The sequence below is a fragment of the Gopherus flavomarginatus genome, chromosome 4, assembly GCF_025201925.1.
Source record: "Gopherus flavomarginatus isolate rGopFla2 chromosome 4, rGopFla2.mat.asm, whole genome shotgun sequence".
Classification (NCBI taxonomy): Eukaryota; Metazoa; Chordata; order Testudines; family Testudinidae; genus Gopherus; species Gopherus flavomarginatus.
The window spans coordinates 55,776,682-55,796,644 of NC_066620.1; the positions used below are offsets into that span (position 1 = coordinate 55,776,682).

General features: G+C 43.2%; 1 protein-coding gene across 1 annotated transcript in view; it reads left to right on the forward strand.

Annotated features, from left to right (window-relative positions):
- Positions 1-19,963, forward strand: part of DNAH14 (dynein axonemal heavy chain 14) — a 490,898-nt gene that overhangs the window by 66,741 nt on the left and 404,194 nt on the right. The window contains exons 11-12 of the mRNA XM_050948398.1: positions 7,568-7,699; positions 18,123-18,379. Coding sequence (XP_050804355.1) covers positions 7,568-7,699; positions 18,123-18,379 — 389 coding nt within the window. The remainder of the gene's footprint in view (positions 1-7,567; positions 7,700-18,122; positions 18,380-19,963) is intronic.

The window sequence follows — 19,963 nt, forward strand, 5'->3', positions numbered from 1 at the left end:
TATAGTTGGGCCAAGAACACCCCCCTGTAGGACCCCACTTTTATGTGAAAACAGAAGTTCAAAATGCTGGCTCTTGCTGTTATATTCCCATGACTGAATCTGCTGGATTGGTTTACAGCTCTGGATATGCTTGATGAGTATGTTCACATTTCCATCTATCCAGTTTGTAAACAATATTTAAGATTTTTGGTAGGAATGACACATACCAATACTGAATGTTGGCTTTGGCACCAAGGATCTTCATAATTGTCTGGACACAGTGGCAGATGACACAACAGCAGAGTATATCAGTTGTTGCACAGTTGGCTTCTTTGAGGCTTTTCATAAAAGGAAGTAGTGGATCACATCATCTTCATTCCTGGTTGTTTCTCAAATGTAGGTCTAAGGGCTAGTCTACGCTGACAGTGTTGAAGTGCTGCTGCGGCAGTGCTGCCGTGGCAGCTCTTTAATGTGGTTTGTGTAGTTGCTGCAGAATGCTGGTGCACTGTCTTCATTGGTGCTTTACAGCACTGAATCTTGCTCTGCTCAGGGGGGTGTTTTTTCATTCCTGAGTGAGAAAGTTTCAGTGCTGTAAAGTGCCAGTGTAGACAACCGCTAAGAGTTCACATGAAGAAATCAAACAATTCCTTCTCAAAAAATGGAAATTACAGGGTTTGTGATAGAGTCAAAGACAATATAAGTAGATCTTCCTCAGAACAGATTAGAAAACCTGGTGAATGTCATACTACTCATGCAAAGAAATTCTATAATGATTGTCAGAATGTGTCAGAGACTATTTTGGGTACATGGTATTCTACTGGTTTCTTTCCTCAGTCCAGGCTATAACTTCATCTTCTCTCAGGGTGGTTGAAGAGAATCCTAGAGTTTAATTCCAGAAGGGGCCATCAGACCATCTAGTCTGACTTGTTTATATATCACAGACCACCCAGCACCCCACACTACACCCAGCAACTGAAAGGAGATCAAAGTATTACAGCACACAGGAGACAAGACTACTATGAGCCACAGTCAGAGAATAGGAGAACCCAACATACATCAGTACCTGGGACCCCAGCATTGGCCAGGAAATAAGTTAGTGAGAAACACCCAAATAATCCTGGCAAATGATGCATACCCACATGCTACAGAGGAAGGCTACACTCCCCATGCAAGGTCAGTCTGACTGGGAATATTCCTTCCCAATAAGGCTATCATTTAGCCCAGTGGTTCTCAAACTTTTGCACTGGTGACCCTTTTCACGTAGCAAGCTTCTGCGTGCAACTCTCTCCTTACAAATTAAAAACACTTTTTATATATTTAACATCATTATAAATGCTGGAGGCAAAGCAAGGTTTTGGGTGGAGACTGACAGCTCGCGACATTCCCTCCCTCCCCTGGAATAGCCTTGTGACCCCCTGAGGGGTCCTGACCCCTAGTTTGAGAACCCCTGAGTATGTGAACAAAAACCAGCCAGCTAAGCATCTGAGAGGGAGACTGTTGTATGCCACCTCAGAGTCCTGGCCCATCCTGTCCAATGTCCCCTCTTCAGTTGTAGCAACCTCTGATGCTTCACAGGAAGGAGATAAACAACAAAAGTCCCAAAATATGCTGGGGAGAAAAAAAAATCCCTTCCTGACCCCTGCAGAGGGCTGGCTGAAACCCTGAACCATGAGCTTTTAGAAAATAACTAGAAGTGAGCTCCAGAGCTGCTGAGCCCTGCCCCCTACCATCACAAGCAACCCTGTCATGTGGTTTCTTCCTGAGAGAATTCTGCGCCAAAAAAAATTCTGCTGACAAGATTTTAAAATTCTGCTTATTTTATTTGTCAGTAATTAAATGTGAGGGCTCCAGCATGACAGTTGGGAATATAGGCTACTACTTGCAGAGAGGTGGGAGATCAGCCTTCAGCCCCCTCTCCCCCAGTGCACAAACTGAGCAGTAGGATACACCCAACACTGACACAATGCAAGGGCTGGGCCAGGCCTGCCCCGCCCCAGCAACACCCCAGGGCCCTGACCCTCCACGTCAGGTGAATCAGGGTAGCAAGCAAGAGGAACAGAGTCTCTCATGCCCAGCCCTGTCTCCCAATCCAGGTATGGGGCAAGAAGGCTCAACCTGGCAGGATCCAAGTGTGGAGAGGCTTGGTGTGGGTGGCTCTGTGGGGGGTCCCGGTGCGGGAGGGATCTGAATGCATAGGAGCTCGGTAGATTCCAGGGGCAGAGGGAATGGGACTCTGAAAGGGATGGAGTGAAGGTGGTTGGGGCTCAGCAGGAGTGGTCTGGGTGCTGGGAAAGTGGAGATTGGTGTGGTCCAGGTGCAGCTGGCTGGGGCTCAGTGAGGTGGGAGTTCGGGTGCAGGGGGCTCGATGCAGTGGTCCAGGTGTGGAGGGAGTGTGGGACTCATCAAGGTGGGGGTTCAAATGCAGGAAAACTTAGCAGGGAGTGGTCTGGGTGCAGGGGTGGGTGTCCAGATGAAGGGGTGGAGCTTGGTGGGGATCTGGGTGCAGGGGGATGGAGCTCAGCGGAGGAGCTCTTCCAGTCTTTCTCTTCATAAAATAAGCCTTCCATTCCCCTGACCATCCTATTAGTGCTTGTATGTGCCTGTTCCAGTTTAAATTAGTCGTTCTTGAACATGAGTGACCAGAATTGTACACAATATTCAAATGAGGTATTACCAGTGGCTTATTAATGGGATTAATAGTTCTCTGTCTCTACTGGAAATGCCTCACTAAGTACACCCTAGGATCACATTTTGCCTTTTTTAGAGCTGCAACACATTGATGCTCATAGTCATCCTGTGATTGACTCTCAACCAGGTTTCTCTTGTCTGTCGCTTCCAAGTGATGAGCCCCCAGCAGGTAGAAGAAATTCTGATTATTAGACTTCAAGTGTGTGACCTTGCATCTTGTACTATTGAATTTCATCTAATTTCTGTCACTCCAGTGTTCAAGGCTGTCGAGATCTTCATGTATAATGTTCTGATCCTCCCCTAAGTTGGTAATGACTCCCAACTTAGTAGTATCAGCATGTTTCATTAGGGCACTCATACTTTTTGTGCCAATGTCATTAATAAAAATATTGAATGATACTGGTCCCCAGACTGATCCTTGGGGAACTCCACTAATAACCTCCCTTTAGTCTAATAATTCACCTTTCCATACAATTAGTTACCTTCTTCCTGTTAGCTGATTCCACATCCACCTTACAATGCTTACTGATTCCCATCTTCCCTAACTTAACTAATGGTTTTCCGTGTGAAACCATGTCAAAGGCTTTACTGAAGTCCAGTTCTCTTGTCTGAAAAATCAGTTATTTTAGCAAAGAAGGAAATCAGGTTAGTCTGGCATGATCTATCATTGGTAAACCCATGTTGCATTACATCACCTTAAGCATTAACTTCTGTGAATTTAATTACTCTTTCCTTCACAGGTCACTCTAAAACTTTGCATACTACTGAGGTCAGATTAAAAGGACTATAATTGCCCAGACCATGTTTTCCCCCTCTTAAATATTAGTATGATGTTAGCTATTCTCTAGTCATATGGTACTACCCCCACATAGATTTATTAATAACCCTTGCTACTGGACTAGCAGTCGCATGTACCATTTCTTTCAGTGTTCTGTCATGGAATTTATCAGGTGCCCCTGATTTGAGTGCATTAGGCTCCTTAGGTGTTTCTTCCACCTCAGAGGTGGTACTTTCTAGACACTCATTTCCATCAGCAGTACTGCCTTCATTCATATGATCCTTATTATCATCCTTATTGAAAATTGAGGCAAAGTATTCATTTAGTTTTTGGCCATGGCTAGATTTATCATTAATCTTCCCCTCTGCATTACATAGCGGTTCATTCTCATCCTTCCTTATTCTCATTTTATTTATGTAACTAAAAATCCTTTTAGTATTTATTATAATTTTCCTGGCAAAAGCTATTTCATCTTGACTTTTAACAATTTTCACTTTTTCTGTGTTTTCTAACCTCCATGATGTAGCTTTCTATGTTCATCAGTCCCTTTTTTCCATTCCTTCTGGCACTGCTTACTCCCAATAATGTGTTTGAGGTGGTTGTTCATCCATCTGGATCCAGAGCCTTTCCCTATAAAATTTTACCCCCTATGTTTGGGATGCAAATTTCAGATCGCTTTTGTGTAGTTGCTTTGCAGAATTTCTAAGCCTCTGTATTTAAGCCTTTAAGCTGTTTTGTCCAGTTAACCTCTTCAACTAACTCCCTTAATTTCCCAGAGTCTGCCCTTTTTGAAAAAAAAAAAACGTAGTTGATGACTTGGTGTTGATTATCTTTCCATTTAATTTAAACTGAATCAGCTTTTGATCACTTGATCCAAGGTTATTTCCTTTAACCAGCTTGTTTCAGTAACGATAGGATAAAGAAGCAGACCTATCTTATCCAGGAATAAGTTGTACCTACCAATACTAACAGCATTTATTTTCCAGTCTATATCCAAGAACTTAGTCTCCCATTATGTAATGAATCCCAAAGTATTTCTCTCTAATAATATTAGAGATGATTACCCATATCTAAGATTGACCCAGAGGGTCAATATTAGCAGATCCCTAATATTATCCCAACAGACCCTCTTTTACAATTCTTTCCAAGGCAATTTTGACCCAGACAGATTGTTTTATTCATACTGTCATTTCATATTTCATTACAGTTACTGCTTCATTGATGTACAGTGCTATTTCATCACCTTATTCCTCTCTCTCCTAAACACACATTTCTTTCAAAACCAGTATGGCAGTCATAAATGCTATTCCACCATGTTTCTGTAATCCCTAGAATATCTGGCTTGACCTTCTGCACCAGTAGTTTCATTTCCTCCATTTTACTGCCCAGAGTTCTTGCATTCATGTAGAAGCATTTCAGTTGTTTCCCTTGGACTTCATCCAGTTTTCTAGCTGCACTGGATATAGTCCTTTCACTAAGTGTAATACCTGCCTGAATACTACTCTAAACAATATTTCCATTTTTTGTCCTTTCTTTTCATACTCTTACCTTGTGGTTTTCCATTATCCCTTACTGCATCTTCATTTAGTTGATTTTCTTCCTACTGTGGATTGAAGCCAGGCGTAGAGATTGCACAAGTTTCTCCTAACCTTCTCCCCATATCTTTTAGCATAAAGCCCTTCTTATCAGTCATTCTAGTATTGATCCCAGAAGGTTAATACCCCAGGGGCTCAAATGGAGTCCATCAGTTGAAGAGTCTTTTTTCTGTGAATTCTTGTCCATGGTCAATCATCCCAAAACCGTCCTCATAGCACTAATCCTTAGCATTGTACATTCGGTCTTTACGGTTCCCCAGTGAGTTCTGATGTCCCTTCATTAGTGGTTAGATCCTTCTCAGGCTTGCAAAGGCCTTCCATTTGTGCTTCCTCAATCAACTCTAATGGATACTTCCAAACTGGGTTGGGATGCTTACGTCCAAACATCATCAGACTTGAGCATTGTGACCTCAGAAAGAGACTCTTCTACATACATATGATGTTGGAACTTTGAACAGTTCATCTAATCTGTATAATCTTTCACCCGATTCAGGCCAGAAAGTGTTGGAGATGTTGCTTACCCTCCAATTCCACTGATTCCAAGAACTTTAGTGAAGCTCAAGCAAGACTCAGCTTCCATAAGTCTCATCGCACCAACATCTCCCAGACCGGCTTCTGGATGGTGGATACCATCACAGATTGCCTCTTTTCTGGTTCCCAAATTGATATCAGAGAATAATTGGAAAATTCTTTACCTGAACATGTCATCCCTACATTTGACAGCCTGGAGGCTAGCTTCTTGAATGAGACTTCGAAATTCTGTTCTCAAGCAGTTCAGGACATTTTAATAAATAGTAGAAACTTTCCACTTGAGCAACTTGGAAAAGATTGGATGATTGGCCCCAGAGTCTTAATATTTCACCTTTTTTCAGTTTGATATACCTTCCATTTTAGATTACCTTCTGTCCTTAAAATCATCTGCATTATTGTTTAGTTCCATTAAAGTGCACCTAGCTTCAGTATTTGCCTATCACCCTAAGAATGATGGTTTTAATGTATTTTCTTATCCTACTTCTCAAAGATTTCTTGAGCATTTCCAGCTATAAAGGATCTGTATGCTCCATGAATTCTGAACATTGTGTTGTCTAGTTTAATGAAAACCCTGTTTGAACCTGTAGCTACTTGTCCATTAAATCTTCTGTCCATGAAAACAGTATTTTTAGTAGCGATTACTTCTGCACGATGAGTGGATGAAAATGTAGGGGTCTGGTCATGCCTATCTGATTTTTCGGAGGGATAAGGTTTTATTAAGGGCTTATCCAAGTTTCTTGCCTGAGATTGTGAATGAGTTTCACTGGTTAACATGAATTAACTTACCAGTGTTTTGTTCAAAACCTCACACTAACAGAGTAGAAAGGATTCTAGTTAGAGTCCCATATTTAGCCTTTTATCTGAACAGAACTAAATCTTTTAGGCTTTCTTTAATTATTTGTGGCACCAGAAGAGTTAAAGATAAACAGATTGTTTGTTTGTTTGTTTTTTCTCAAATACTTTCAGATTGGATTTCAATATGTATTAAATTGTGCTATCAATTTGCAAGTCGGGATGCCCCATTGGCAGTTAGGACCCATTTTACAAGAGCCCAAGCTGCTTCCGTAGTTGCTTAATAATGTCTCAGTTTTAGACATTTGTAAGGCCATGGGCATCTGTCCATACTATCATGAACATGCAGTTGAACAGGCAACTAGATAAGATGCAGCCTTTGATAAAGAAGTGCTTAGATTTATCTTTATGTAAAACTTTGATATGCACCTCCATTTGTTAACTGCTTTTCAGTCCCCATAAGTGGGAGACGTATAGACAAATGAGGTTACTCATTTACAGTAACTGATGAGTTGTCTATATGTATTCCATGACCTGCCCTCCTTCCCCACAATTCAAAGTTCTTATAAGATTTTGGCTGATGAAGCATCTGAGTGGCATTTAGTCTGCCCTGTCCCTTTATGCCCTCTGGTAAGGTGGAAGCAGGAGGGGTACATTCTGTGAGCATGTCTGGACTGCAGGAAACTGCTGGCAGGAAAAAAATCTGACCTCTGGCGCTAGAGGGTGTGCAATACTATAAGTGCAATATGTATAGACGGTACATCTTGAACAACATCAATTACTATAAGGTAAGGAACCTCTCTTTTTCTCTTCCACTGCTCTAACCACCATATGTTTCTCTCTCTCACACACACATACTCCCTACTTAAGTTTCTTCACTGTTTCTGCATGACCTGCATTAAAATTAAACTCATTTGTCCTCCTCTTCCTGCACTGAAATTAAGTTAATTGTCCTCACCTTTCAGGCTTTATATAGCTCTTCCCCTGCCTATATTGCACTTTTCTGTCATCTCAAACTATTCTTCCACTTGAAGGCCTGCACTTTGACAGTTGTCCTTCCTCTTGGGTTCTCTTTGCATTTTGAGGCCTAGAGCCTGTATGCTGCTGCTGTCCATGAGGATGGGTTGGGGAGACATATGAGCTGATGTCTAACTGCTAGGTTTTCTTTCACTACTCATGGTATTTTTTCCATTCATTCATTTAGGTGGACAGATCTCGCACATATTCTTTGGATGAGTTTTGTGAGGAGCAATATGAACAGAATAAAGAAGCACTTCATCAGCTACAGACTTTCAAGGAGAAAGTAATTAAAGCCATTCAAAGTACCTTTTTAAGGGTAATTATTTAAGATCCTTTGCTATTTTTATTTGTATGTGTAATAACCTTAGTCCCAGATTTGGACCTTAGCGTCCAAAATATGGGGGTTAGCATGAAAACCTCCAAGCTTAGTTACCAGCTTGGACCTGGTACCTGCTGCCACCACCCAAAAAATTAGAGTGTTTTGGGGCACTCTGGTCCCCCTGAAAAACCTTCCCTGGGGACCCCAAGACCCAAATCCCTTGAGTCTCACAACAAAGGGAAATAATCCTTTTTCCCTTCCCCCCTCCAGGTGCTCCTGGAGAGATACACAGACACAAGCTCTGTGAAACTACACAGAGGCACTCCCCCTCTCCGTTCCCAATCCTGGAAACAAAAAGTACTTTCCTATTCCCCCAGAGGGAATGCAACATCAGGCTAGCACTCCAACACACAAATCTCCCCTTGATTTCTTCCTCCCACCAATTCCCTGGCGAGTACAGACTCAATTTCCCTGAAGTAAAGAAAAACTCCAACAGGTCTTAAAAGAAAGCTTTATATAAAAAGAAAGAAAAATAAGTACAAATAATCTCTCTGTATTAAGATGATACAATACAGGGTCGATTGCTTAAAAGAATATTGAATAAACAGCCTTATTCAAAAAGAATACAAATCAAAGCACTCCAGCACTTATATTCATGCAAATACCAAAGAAAAGAAACCATATAACTTACTATCTGATCTCTTTGTCCTTACACTTAGAAACAGAAGACTAGAAAGTAGAACTACTTCTCCAAAGCTCAGAGAAAGCAGGCAGGCAGAAAACAAAGACAAAAGACCTCAGACACAAAATTCCCTCCACCCAAAGTTGAAAAAATCTGGTTTCCTGATTGGTCCTCTGGTCAGGTGCTTCAGGTGAAAGAGACATTAACCCTTAGCTATCTGTTTATGACACGCCCCCCAAATTGCAGACAGTGGGGAAGCTCACTGGCGGCGATTTCCTTCTTGAACTTGAAAATAAACAGATTAATACAACACATACACCTTTACCTATACTCCTAAGTATATAACTAACAGACTTCTACATTTTAAGAACACTTTTTAACTACTGAATTCTGGGAAACTCTCACGGGAGAGTGCATCAGCTACTTTGTTAGAAGCTCCTGTGATGTGTTGAATTTCAAAATCAAAATCTTGGAGAGCTAAACTCCAACGAAGAAGTTTCTTGTTGTTCCCCTTGGCAGTATGAAGCCACTTTAGTGCAGCATGGTCAGTTTGTAGTTGGAACCGCCGTCCCCAAACATATGGGCGTAGCTTTTCCAGGGCGTACACAATGGCATAGCATTCCTTTTCACTGACTGACCAGTGACTTTCCCTCTCAGACAGTTTCTTGCTGAGAAACACGACAGGATGGAAGTTGTGATCTGTTGCTTCCTGCATGAGCACTGCTCCTATACCACGCTCAGATGCATCTGTGGTTACTAGGAATGGCTTGTCAAAATCCGGGGCCCTGAGCACAGGGTCAGACATGAGCGTTGCCTTAAGTTGGGTAAAGGCCTTTTGACACTCATCAGTCCACTTAACTGCATTTGGCTGGGTCTTTTTGGTCAGGTCGGTCAGTGGGGCAGCGATTTGGCTGTAGTGTGGTACAAATCGCCTGTAGTATCCGACCAAGCCTAAGAAGGATTGGACCTGCTTCTTGGACCGTGGGACAGGCCACTTTTGGATAGCATGCACCTTGGCCTGTAGGGGGTTTATGGTTCCTCGACCCACCTGGTGCCCCAGGTAAGTCACTCTGGTTTGGCCTATTTGACACTTTTTGGCCTTAACAGTTAGTCCGGCCTGCCTGATGCGCTCAAAGACCTTTTCCAGGTGTAGTAGGTGTTCGGGCCAGGAGTCTGAAAAAATGGCCACATCATCGAGGTAGGCAACTGCAAATTCTCCCAGTCCAGCTAGTAGACCATCTACCAGCCTCTGGAAGGTGGCGGGTGCATTTCGAAGGCCGAAAGGAAGGACATTGAATTCATACACCCCCGCATGGGTGACGAATGCTGACCTCTCCTTGGCAGGTTCATCTAGCGGTACTTGCCAGTACCCCTTGGTTAAGTCTATTGTAGAGATGAACTGGGCACGTCCCAACTTTTCCAATAGCTCATCGGTACGTGGCATTGGATAGTTGTCCGGACGAGTTACAGCATTTAGCTTACGGTAGTCCACGCAAAAGCGTATTTCCCCATCTGGTTTGGGTACCAGAACCACTGGAGATGCCCATGCACTAGTAGATGAGCGGAGTATACCCATCTGTAGCATGTTCTGGATCTCCCGTTCTATAGCAGCTTGGGCATGAGGAGACACTCGGTAGGGTGGGGTTCTGATTGGGTGAGCATTACCTGTATCAATGGAGTGGTATGCCCGTTCAGTCCGTCCTGGGGTGGCTGAGAACAATGGGGCGAAGCTAGTGCACAGCTCCTTGATTTGTCGCCGCTGCAGACGTTCCAGGGTGGTTGAGAGGTTCACCTCTTCCACGCCACCGTCTTTTTTCCCGTCGTAGTAGACACCGTCAGGCCACTCAGCATCATCTCCCTGGACTGTAAACTGACAAACCTGTAAGTCTCTGGAATAGAAAGGCTTGAGAGAATTAACATGGTACACTTTAGGCTTTAGTGAGGAATTGGGAAATGCTATGAGGTAGTTTACAGCTCCCAGGCGCTCTTGGACCGTGAATGGCCCTTCCCATGATGCTTCCATCTTATGGGCCTGTTGCGCCTTCAAGACCATAACCTGGTCTCCTACCTTGAAGGAACGTTCTCTGGCATGTCTGTCATACCAGGCCTTTTGCTCTTCTTGAGCATCCTTTAGGTTCTCTCTAGCAAGGGCTAAAGAGTGTCGGAGGGTGCTTTGTAGGTTGCTTACAAAGTCCAGAATGTTAGTTCCTGGAGAAGGCGTAAACCCCTCCCATTGTTGCTTCACCAACTGTAATGGCCCCTTAACCTCGTGACCATACACAAGTTCAAATGGTGAAAACCCTAAACTGGGATGTGGTACAGCCCTGTAGGCAAACAGCAACTGCTGCAACACTAGGTCCCAATTATTGGAGAATTCGTTGATGAATTTTCGTATCATGGCCCCCAAAGTTCCATTGAACCTTTCCACCAGGCCATTGGTTTGATGGTGGTACGGGGTGGCAACCAAGTGATTCACCCCATGAGTTTCCCACAGTTTTTCCATGGTCCCTGCCAGGAAATTAGACCCTGAATCTGTAAGGATGTCGGAGGGCCAACCTACCCTGGCAAAGATGTCTGTTAGGGCCAGGCACACAGTGTTAGCCCGGGTGTTACCTAGAGCTACTGCTTCCGGCCATCGGGTAGCAAAGTCCACTAAAGTCAGTACGTACTGCTTTCCTCTGGGCGTCTTTTTTGGGAAAGGGCCCAGAATATCCACAGCTACTCGCTGAAATGGGACCTCAATTATGGGGAGTGGCTGGAGAGGGGCCTTGACCTGGTCTTGAGGCTTTCCCACTCTTTGGCATACCTCACAAGACCGGACATACTTGGCAACGTCCTTGCCCATCCCCTCCCAGTGGAAGGACTTCCCCAACCGGTCCTTGGTTCTGTTCACCCCAGCATGGCCACTGGGATGATCATGGGCTAAGCTTAAGAGCTTCCCCCGGTACTTAGTTGGAACCACCAACTGTTTTTGCGGCTGCCATTCTTCCCGGTGTCCACCAGAAAGAATTTCCTTGTATAAAAGTCCTTGGTCTATAACAAACCGGGATCGATTAGAAGAGCTGAGAGGCGGTGGGGTGCTCCGTGCCGCCGCCCAAGCTTTCTGAAGGCTGTCATCCGCTTCCTGCTCAGCCTGGAACTGTTCCCTTGAGGCTGGGGTTACCAGTTCTTCCTCAGACTGTGGACTTGGGCTTGGTCCCTCTGGAAGCGATGTAGGTGATGGGGTTGTTTCTGTTGCTGGTGAACCGCTCTCCGCTGGTGCACCTGAGGGTATTTCAGGCTCTGGCTGAGCCTTTTGGTTATGGCTGTCTGTTGCTTCTGCCAGTTGTGGCTCGCTGGCGCCCTCTGGCGTTGAGTTTGAAGATGTGGTTGCACTTGCTGGTGCTGGTTGCTGTTCCAGTTCCGGGCCTGGGACTGGAGGTGCTGTGGCTGCTTCAGTGGTTGGCATGGAATCCGGGTCCACTACCTCTGTCTGGGTCTCTGGTAACACAGACGGGGCCTCTGTGGATGGCTCAGGAACAGGAATGGGTCTGGAAGCTTGCCTGGTTTGGCTACGTGTAACCATTCCCACTCTCTTGGCCCGCCTCACCTGGTTGGCCAAGTCTTCCCCCAGTAGCATGGGGATAGGATAATTGTCATAGACTGCAAAAGTCCACATTCCTGACCAGCCTTTGTACTGGACAGGCAGTTGAGCTGTAGGCAAGTCTACAGCTTGTGACATGAAGGGGTAAATTGTAACTTTGGCCTTTGGGTTGATGAATTTGGGGTCAACGAAGGATTGGTGGATAGCTGACACTTGTGCCCCCGTGTCTCTCCACGCAGTAACCTTCTTTCCGCCCACTCTCAAATTTTCCCTTCGCTCCAAGGGTATTTGAGAGGCATCCGGGCCTGGGGATCTTTGGTGTGATGGTGGTGTAATGAATTGCACTCGCATGGTGTTCTTGGGACAGTTGGCCTTGATATGTCCCAGTTCATTACACTTAAAGCATCTTCCATCTGATGGGTCACTGGGCCGAGGTGAGTTACTGGAGACTGGTGAGGTTGAAGGGTAGGGTATCTGTGGCTTTACTTGGGTGGTATGTGGGGTCTTTGGCTGTCCTCGGTTGTAGGGTTTATGGTCTGTGTGCCCCCTGGGGTAATCGTTCCCCTTGACAGTAGCTTTCTTGCTTTCTGCCAGTTCCATCCATTTGGCTCCAATCTCCCCCGCCTCAGCGATATCTTTGGGATTTCCATCTTGTATGTACCGTGTGATGTCTTCAGGAACACCATCCAAGAACTGCTCCATTTGTATGAGGAGGTTCAGTTCTTCCAAGGTTTGAATGTTGTTTCCTGTTATCCAGGCCTCATAGTTTTTTGCAATGTAGTAGGCGTGTTTGGGAAATGACACCTCGGGTTTCCACTTTTGGGTTCTGAAGCGCCGACGGGCATGATCTGGGGTTATCCCCATCCTGTATCTGGCCTTGGTTTGAAAAAGTTTATAGTCATTCATTTGGTGCTTAGGCATTTCAGCTGCCACCTCTGCTAAAGGTCCACTGAGCTGTGACCTCAATTCTACCATGTACTGGTCTTCGGGAATGCTGTACCCAAGACAGGCTCTTTCAAAATTTTCCAAGAAGGCCTCGGTGTCATCACCTGCCTTGTAGGTGGGAAATTTCCTGTGCTGTGGAGCAATATTTGGCGCCGGGTTGTTAGGGTTGGCTGGCACAGGCAGCCCAGCTTTTGCCAACTCCAGTTCATGTTTTCTCTGTTTTTCCTTCTCTTCATTCTCTTTTTGTTGTTTTTCCATTTCTTTTTGGTGTTTTTCCATTTCTTTTTGGTGTTTTTCCATTTCTCGGTGGTGGGCCGCCTCCTCTTCTTCTTGCTTCCTTCTGTGGGCCAACTCTTCTTCTGCTTGTTTCCTTCGGTAGGCTATCTCTTCTTCTTCTAGTTTTCTTTTGTGTGCTGCCTCTTGGGCTGCCTGTTCTCTTTGGAAGGCTGCCAGTTTCATGCTTTCTTCCTTTTCTTTCATCTCCATCTGTCGCCTGTGTTCAGCTTCTTTGATTTGTTCTTCGGCGTCAATTTTTGCCTTAGAAGTCATGGTTCCTGTTTTCTTGTGTTGGGGTGCCCTCCGGTGTTTATCTTCTGAACTGCAGGTTCTCTGTTGCCTCCTGAAGTCTGCCTAGCAACAGTGCTTTTTTCCCTCTCTCTCTAGCTAATGTTCAATGAAGGGAAACCAGAAAAACCACTTTATTTGCATGCCTATAAGTGCTGGTACTTGCCTCCTAATGGGAGGGCTATTGCATGACAAAAGACCCTTAACATGCAAGCCACAAACTGCCAGAGAGAGCAGAAAAAAAAAATTCTCTCTGGTTCCCTTTTAAAACCAACTGTTTCTCTCTGCTAAAAAGCCCTTAGCAGAGAAAAGAAAAATATAATATTCCTACTGGCTTCTGGATTCTGTCTATCTCCCACCCACTGCCACCATGTAATAACCTTAGTCCCAGATTTGGACCTTAGCGTCCAAAATATGGGGGTTAGCATGAAAACCTCCAAGCTTAGTTACCAGCTTGGACCTGGTACCTGCTGCCACCACCCAAAAAATTAGAGTGTTTTGGGGCACTCTGGTCCCCCTGAAAAACCTTCCCTGGGGACCCCAAGACCCAAATCCCTTGAGTCTCACAACAAAGGGAAATAATCCTTTTTCCCTTCCCCCCTCCAGGTGCTCCTGGAGAGATACACAGACACAAGCTCTGTGAAACTACACAGAGGCACTCCCCCTCTCCGTTCCCAATCCTGGAAACAAAAAGTACTTTCCTATTCCCCCAGAGGGAATGCAACATCAGGCTAGCACTCCAACACACAAATCTCCCCTTGATTTCTTCCTCCCACCAATTCCCTGGCGAGTACAGACTCAATTTCCCTGAAGTAAAGAAAAACTCCAGCAGGTCTTAAAAGAAAGCTTTATATAAAAAGAAAGAAAAATAAGTACAAATAATCTCTCTGTATTAAGATGATACAATACAGGGTCGATTGCTTAAAAGAATATTGAATAAACAGCCTTATTCAAAAAGAATACAAATCAAAGCACTCCAGCACTTATATTCATGCAAATACCAAAGAAAAGAAACCATATAACTTACTATCTGATCTCTTTGTCCTTACACTTAGAAACAGAAGACTAGAAAGTAGAACTACTTCTCCAAAGCTCAGAGAAAGCAGGCAGGCAGAAAACAAAGACAAAAGACCTCAGACACAAAATTCCCTCCACCCAAAGTTGAAAAAATCCGGTTTCCTGATTGGTCCTCTGGTCAGGTGCTTCAGGTGAAAGAGACATTAACCCTTAGCTATCTGTTTATGACAGTATGGTTTTATCCTACATGTGGTGTTCCTCTTCAAGTTCTATTAAAAAATCTATTAGGCATTTGCAATATGAGAAGAGTGGGTACCTGTTCATGCAAACTACAAGAACATTTATTGTATTCTGTGTTTCCATATAATAAAATTCTCCTTTTTGTTCTTTTTTCTAATAGAAATATTATATCATATATAATTTTTCTTTTAAGAGCCTTGTAGTTTCAGTGAGGTCTACAGTTTAATGATTTTGAAATTCAATCAAATATTTATTTAATATAATACCATGCTTTGAAGGCCACTCTTAGAAGTGGAAATTGACTGTATATAGAAAATAATTAATTGTACACTAGGTGCTGTCAAATGGATTAAATAAATGGAAAAAAGAGAGATCATCATGTTTTTTCTAAGTTTTCAGTTATAATGCTCTTGGGTGTTACTTGTTACAATAGCACATTAAGAATTTCCAGACAGAAGTATGATTTTTTTTATTAAATTGAAGGTGTCAATATACATATTGTAAAATGGCATTTGGGTGATACAATTTTTCTAAGACTTCATAACAGAGGCTTTAACTCCTATGTATACAATGCTACTGAAGACTGCATAAAAGCCGTGTGCTCTAAACTTTGCCTAATAATGGTTCTGGTCCTGCAGCCCTTGCTCAGGGCTGCCCAGAGGATTCAGGGGCCCTGGGGCAAAGCAGTTTAGGGGGCCTCTTCCATTAAAAAAAAAGTGCAATATTATAGAATACTATATTCTCATGGGGGCCCCTGCAGGGCCCGAGGCCTGGGGCAAAATGCCCCACTTACTCCCCCCACTGGGCAGCCCTGCCCTTGCTCACATTAGTAGTCCTGTTCATTTCAATAAAACTATGTAGGAGAGTAAGGGTTGCATGATTGTGCTCTTTGTTAGGGTCATAGAAACCTTTCCACTCAAATCTATAAGTCTTTAAATTGTGTGGTCTGTTTTAGTGAGAGTGGTTTTTTCCAATGATCCACTACTGTAGAATGATTTGGAAGAGAGGGATTCTGATGAAGATTTTGCCTCAGTCTCCCAAATATATGTGCAAAGCTCTCCTCTGCATTCATGTAGAGGCTCTTTTTTCCAGAGGTCTCTGAGGAGATTGGTATCACTTGTGAGAAACGGCCACAACCACCAGCTAGTTGGTATGAACACCCAGGGATGCCTCTACCCATGCCATATGCACCACCACCTTGGTCATACTGGAACCCTTGAGTGTCCGATCGCCAACAGTTCTCTAGGGCTTTGAGCACCATCTATCACAGAGATTAATAGCCTTCATCGCCCTCCATCTAGAAAACCTGAACAGGGAAGAAATCTTTGAGGAATGGGAAGCTAGTGCTGATGAAGATGTCTCTCCACTGGCCAATATCTCTTCATTCCTGGATGAAGTGTTATGCCACCTCCTCCATCCCTGGTGAACGATTTCAAGCTGTTTCAAGAGCTTGTAAAGGGAATTGTAGATTATTTGTAAATGCCTCTTGAACAGGTTAAAGAATCATATCATATAAGCTGCTTGACATACTTCATACAGCTTCATCTGCTCTCATTGCCTTGACTGTTAACCTTTTCAGGGTCCAGTAGGGCCTCATTATCTGACACATCCCAGTCACAATTCCACCTATATGCAAGAAAGTAGATCAGAAATATTATGTTCTGTGTAAGGAGAATTTTTATTTTCTAATCCCTCTCCTTACTCTTGGTGGTTGACATGAAGAAGAAGATGTGGTTACTCTCTCTCTGCAGTAACTGTGATTCTTTGAAATATGTATTCCTATGGGCGATCCACTACCCTCTCTCCTTCCCATCTGCTTCAGAGTTCTTTGCTATGGAGCTTCCCAGTAGAGAAGAAACTGGAGGTGGTTTGCCCGCCAATGCTTTATAACATGAGGCTGGAGTAATATAATCATGGAGCATGAGACTGAGTAATGTGCATGCATGAGTCGAATGGATGCTACTATTAGAAATCTCCAATCAAAGGCGAAGGGGTTCAAGCATATCTAGAATGGAGCACCTATATGGGCACACACCTTGAAGAACCACAGTTACTGCACAGGTTGAGCGACCATTTCTTCCTTGGTATAACTGTTGATCCTCAATCCTCATCTACAACGTTTGCTTTCAAGACTGTATTTATACGTTCAGTACGTGCCTAGAATATTGGTTGTCCTCAATTGATTTGTGAAATGTTGATTTTATACTGAAGTGTTTCTGGGTGAATTAATAAATTGTTGATTGGTTAAGAATAATCAAGAGTCCTGATTCAAGAAAAATGTTCAAGATGAAAATTAATTTGAAAAGAACCTAGCATTAAATTAATAACCTAATGCTTCCTAGACTCACTAAAAAGGGGCTATCCTAATTTGATTCAGTTCTGATGTTGACTATAACACTTAGCACATTGACAAATCTAGCTTGTTAGATACCAGTTTTACAATTTAGCTGGCACAATGGCAAATTCATAAAATTGACCCCCCTTTCATGCCTATATGTCCTCCTTAAAGAACTGGTGTTTAATCCAGCTAAGCTGCTGGTAGCTATGTCCTCATATATGTATTTATCGTTGTTTTAATGTTTGTTCACACCACATGGAAGAATCCTGTATGAAAGCCTTATTTTGCCCCAGCCAATGCCACAGGACTCTGAGGAAGCCAAATGCAGCTTCAATCCCCTAGAGGTTTCATATGTGCTGTGTGGTCATATCTAGATCTGTACTGAGACTACTGTCAACAGGACCCCAAGTCTCCTCTTCCAGTAGACGCCAGGTATTGGCCAGTCATGGCCTGCTTCCCAGAATTATTTCATTGGCTGATTGCATCCGAACTGACACCAAAAATCACCTCTGCTCTTTCCTGAATTGCACTTCAGTTCTGTGACCCAACAAAACACTTCTGCCAAACTCTGTCTTGGTGACTGAAAACAGCTTGGATTAGTGTGCATGCAGCATGTTTGTGCAAATGCATTGACATTGAGGACTTAATTTTAAAAGTGTGTGTGTGTGTGTGTGTGTGTGTATATATTGTATAGTAAAAGCTTAAATAAAGGTATGGTAGGCATTGAGGTCACTCTGGATATGGCCTTAGTTTTATTTTAGTGTTTGTTTACTAATGTATATTTTGGTTATTTTGTAATATTTATCTTATTGATACTCTACTAACAACATATTAAAAAGATAAAGAAGTATTTCTTTCAGAACTATTTAGTCTTATTTAACATAGAAAAACTGAATTTCCATGGTGTCTCTATCTCTGGAACTTTAAATAAAATCATTTCTGAACAATACAGAAAAGTCTGTAATAAGTTGACTATTGCAAAATGTGCTGTATGTTTTTTTAATGGGATTTAAAGCGTACTTTTCTAAATTTATTTTTACTAACACTGTAGGTGGCAGAAATGAAGGGAGCTCAAAAGCTTTTTCAGTCTGTGCCAAGTGACAGCAAGGAAAACCCAAAATATGCTGAGATAAGTGAATGGCGTCAGATGATGAAACGCTTTTCAAGGTTTCTTCTGCTAGTTGACAAGATCTTCCAAGAACTGCTCCGTAAACTGGTGCACAATGCTGTCCAGCTGCTACTGGAGTTATTTAAGGGTTCCAGCAATGTGACCAGTCCAGATGAAAAGAAGAATGAAAACCTTATAAGGTTATTTCTGGCACTCTTGGTTGCGAGCACTGGTTTAAAATGTTTTAATTTTATTATATTATTTTCTTAAAGTAATAGGATTTTTTTTATTTTGCTCTGCTTTTATATTTTGTGGACTATCAATTTCTTCCATGTTGTTTTCAAGCCCTGTACACACATGATTTCCTTATGTGTAAATACTTAGAGATATGAGATTTGTCTCTTAATATTACTGTTAATGGAGACATCAGTACAGTAAGCAGCAGATCCATGGCTCTTAGACCCAGAGCTGGGAAGGGGCTCAATGGCAACATTCATCTGCTTTCTTCACTGCACCAGGTGAAAGGGGGGTAGGCTGCCAGATTTTGGGTTTGGGCAGTGTGCCTCTCTTGGATCTAAAGCTCCATACTTTACCCATTTAGGGCCCAGATCTATAGATCCATTCTTATGGCCTGATGCAAAGCCTACTGAAGTTAAAAGGAGTCTTTCCAATGATTTCAGAGGACTTCGGATTGTACTGTTAGTCTTCAGTATAAAGTTGGATTTGTATAAATTGGCTATAGTAACTGTACATTTATGATGGAAATACATGACCTATTTTAGACTAATAATTACTTATTTGGTCAGTGAACTTTCTGTAAGTGTAACTGAGGCTGGGGAAGTTACACATGAATGAATGAATGAGTAGACCCAGGAGTAAGGAAACTATGGGATTTACTTGACACTAGTTAAAATGTAACTTAGAAACTATGAATACTCACATCAAAAGTACTTTTTTCCTCATTGAAGTGCTCTCTTCATTGAAGTATTTCAATTTTTTTTAAAGTGAATTTTAGTGCCATGAAAAAGTGCTGAATTAACATCCTGGCATCTGAATTTTTCTCTTTATCCATAAAACATATGTAATACCACTAGCAACTCTCCATTTATCTGTACACTGCCTAAACAAGGTGTCCTCCACCCAGATTTCCAGAGATGACCCCTAGAGGTGGCGCTCAGGCGAGCGGACAAAAGCAGGACCTAAGGACTCTGAAGAGGGACTGCTGGGTGAGGAAAGTGGACGGTGGAAGCATGTCACTAGGAGAACCAGACAGAGGATAAGACGGGCCAGCGATGGACAAATAGAACTCAGGAACAGGTTTGCTGAGTTGGGAAATGAAGATGGAGCACAGCCGGCTGCTGAAGGAGTAACGGCAAGGAAGAAGAGGCAAGCAGCTAGTCCTGCAGATGGAGGGGAGCAGTCAGTGGAGGCGACATCAAGTACGAGCCCTAGGACGATTGTGAGGTCAAATACAAATCAGGAGGAATCACGGTCAGCTGCTGTGGGGGATAGACCGGAGAATCGCATTGTCACCAGGAAAAGGCAAGTCTACGTGATTGGAGACTCTCTACTGAGAAGAGTAGACAGGCCTGTAACTAGACCGGATCGGGAGAACAGAAGAGTGTGCTGTCTGCCGGGGGCTAAGATACAGGATGTGGACTTGAGCCTGAATACGATCTTAGCGGGAGCGGGAAAAAATCCGTTGATTATCCTTCATGTGGGAACGAACGATACAGCTAGTTACTCACTGGACTGTATCAAGGAGGACTATTTCAGACTGGGGA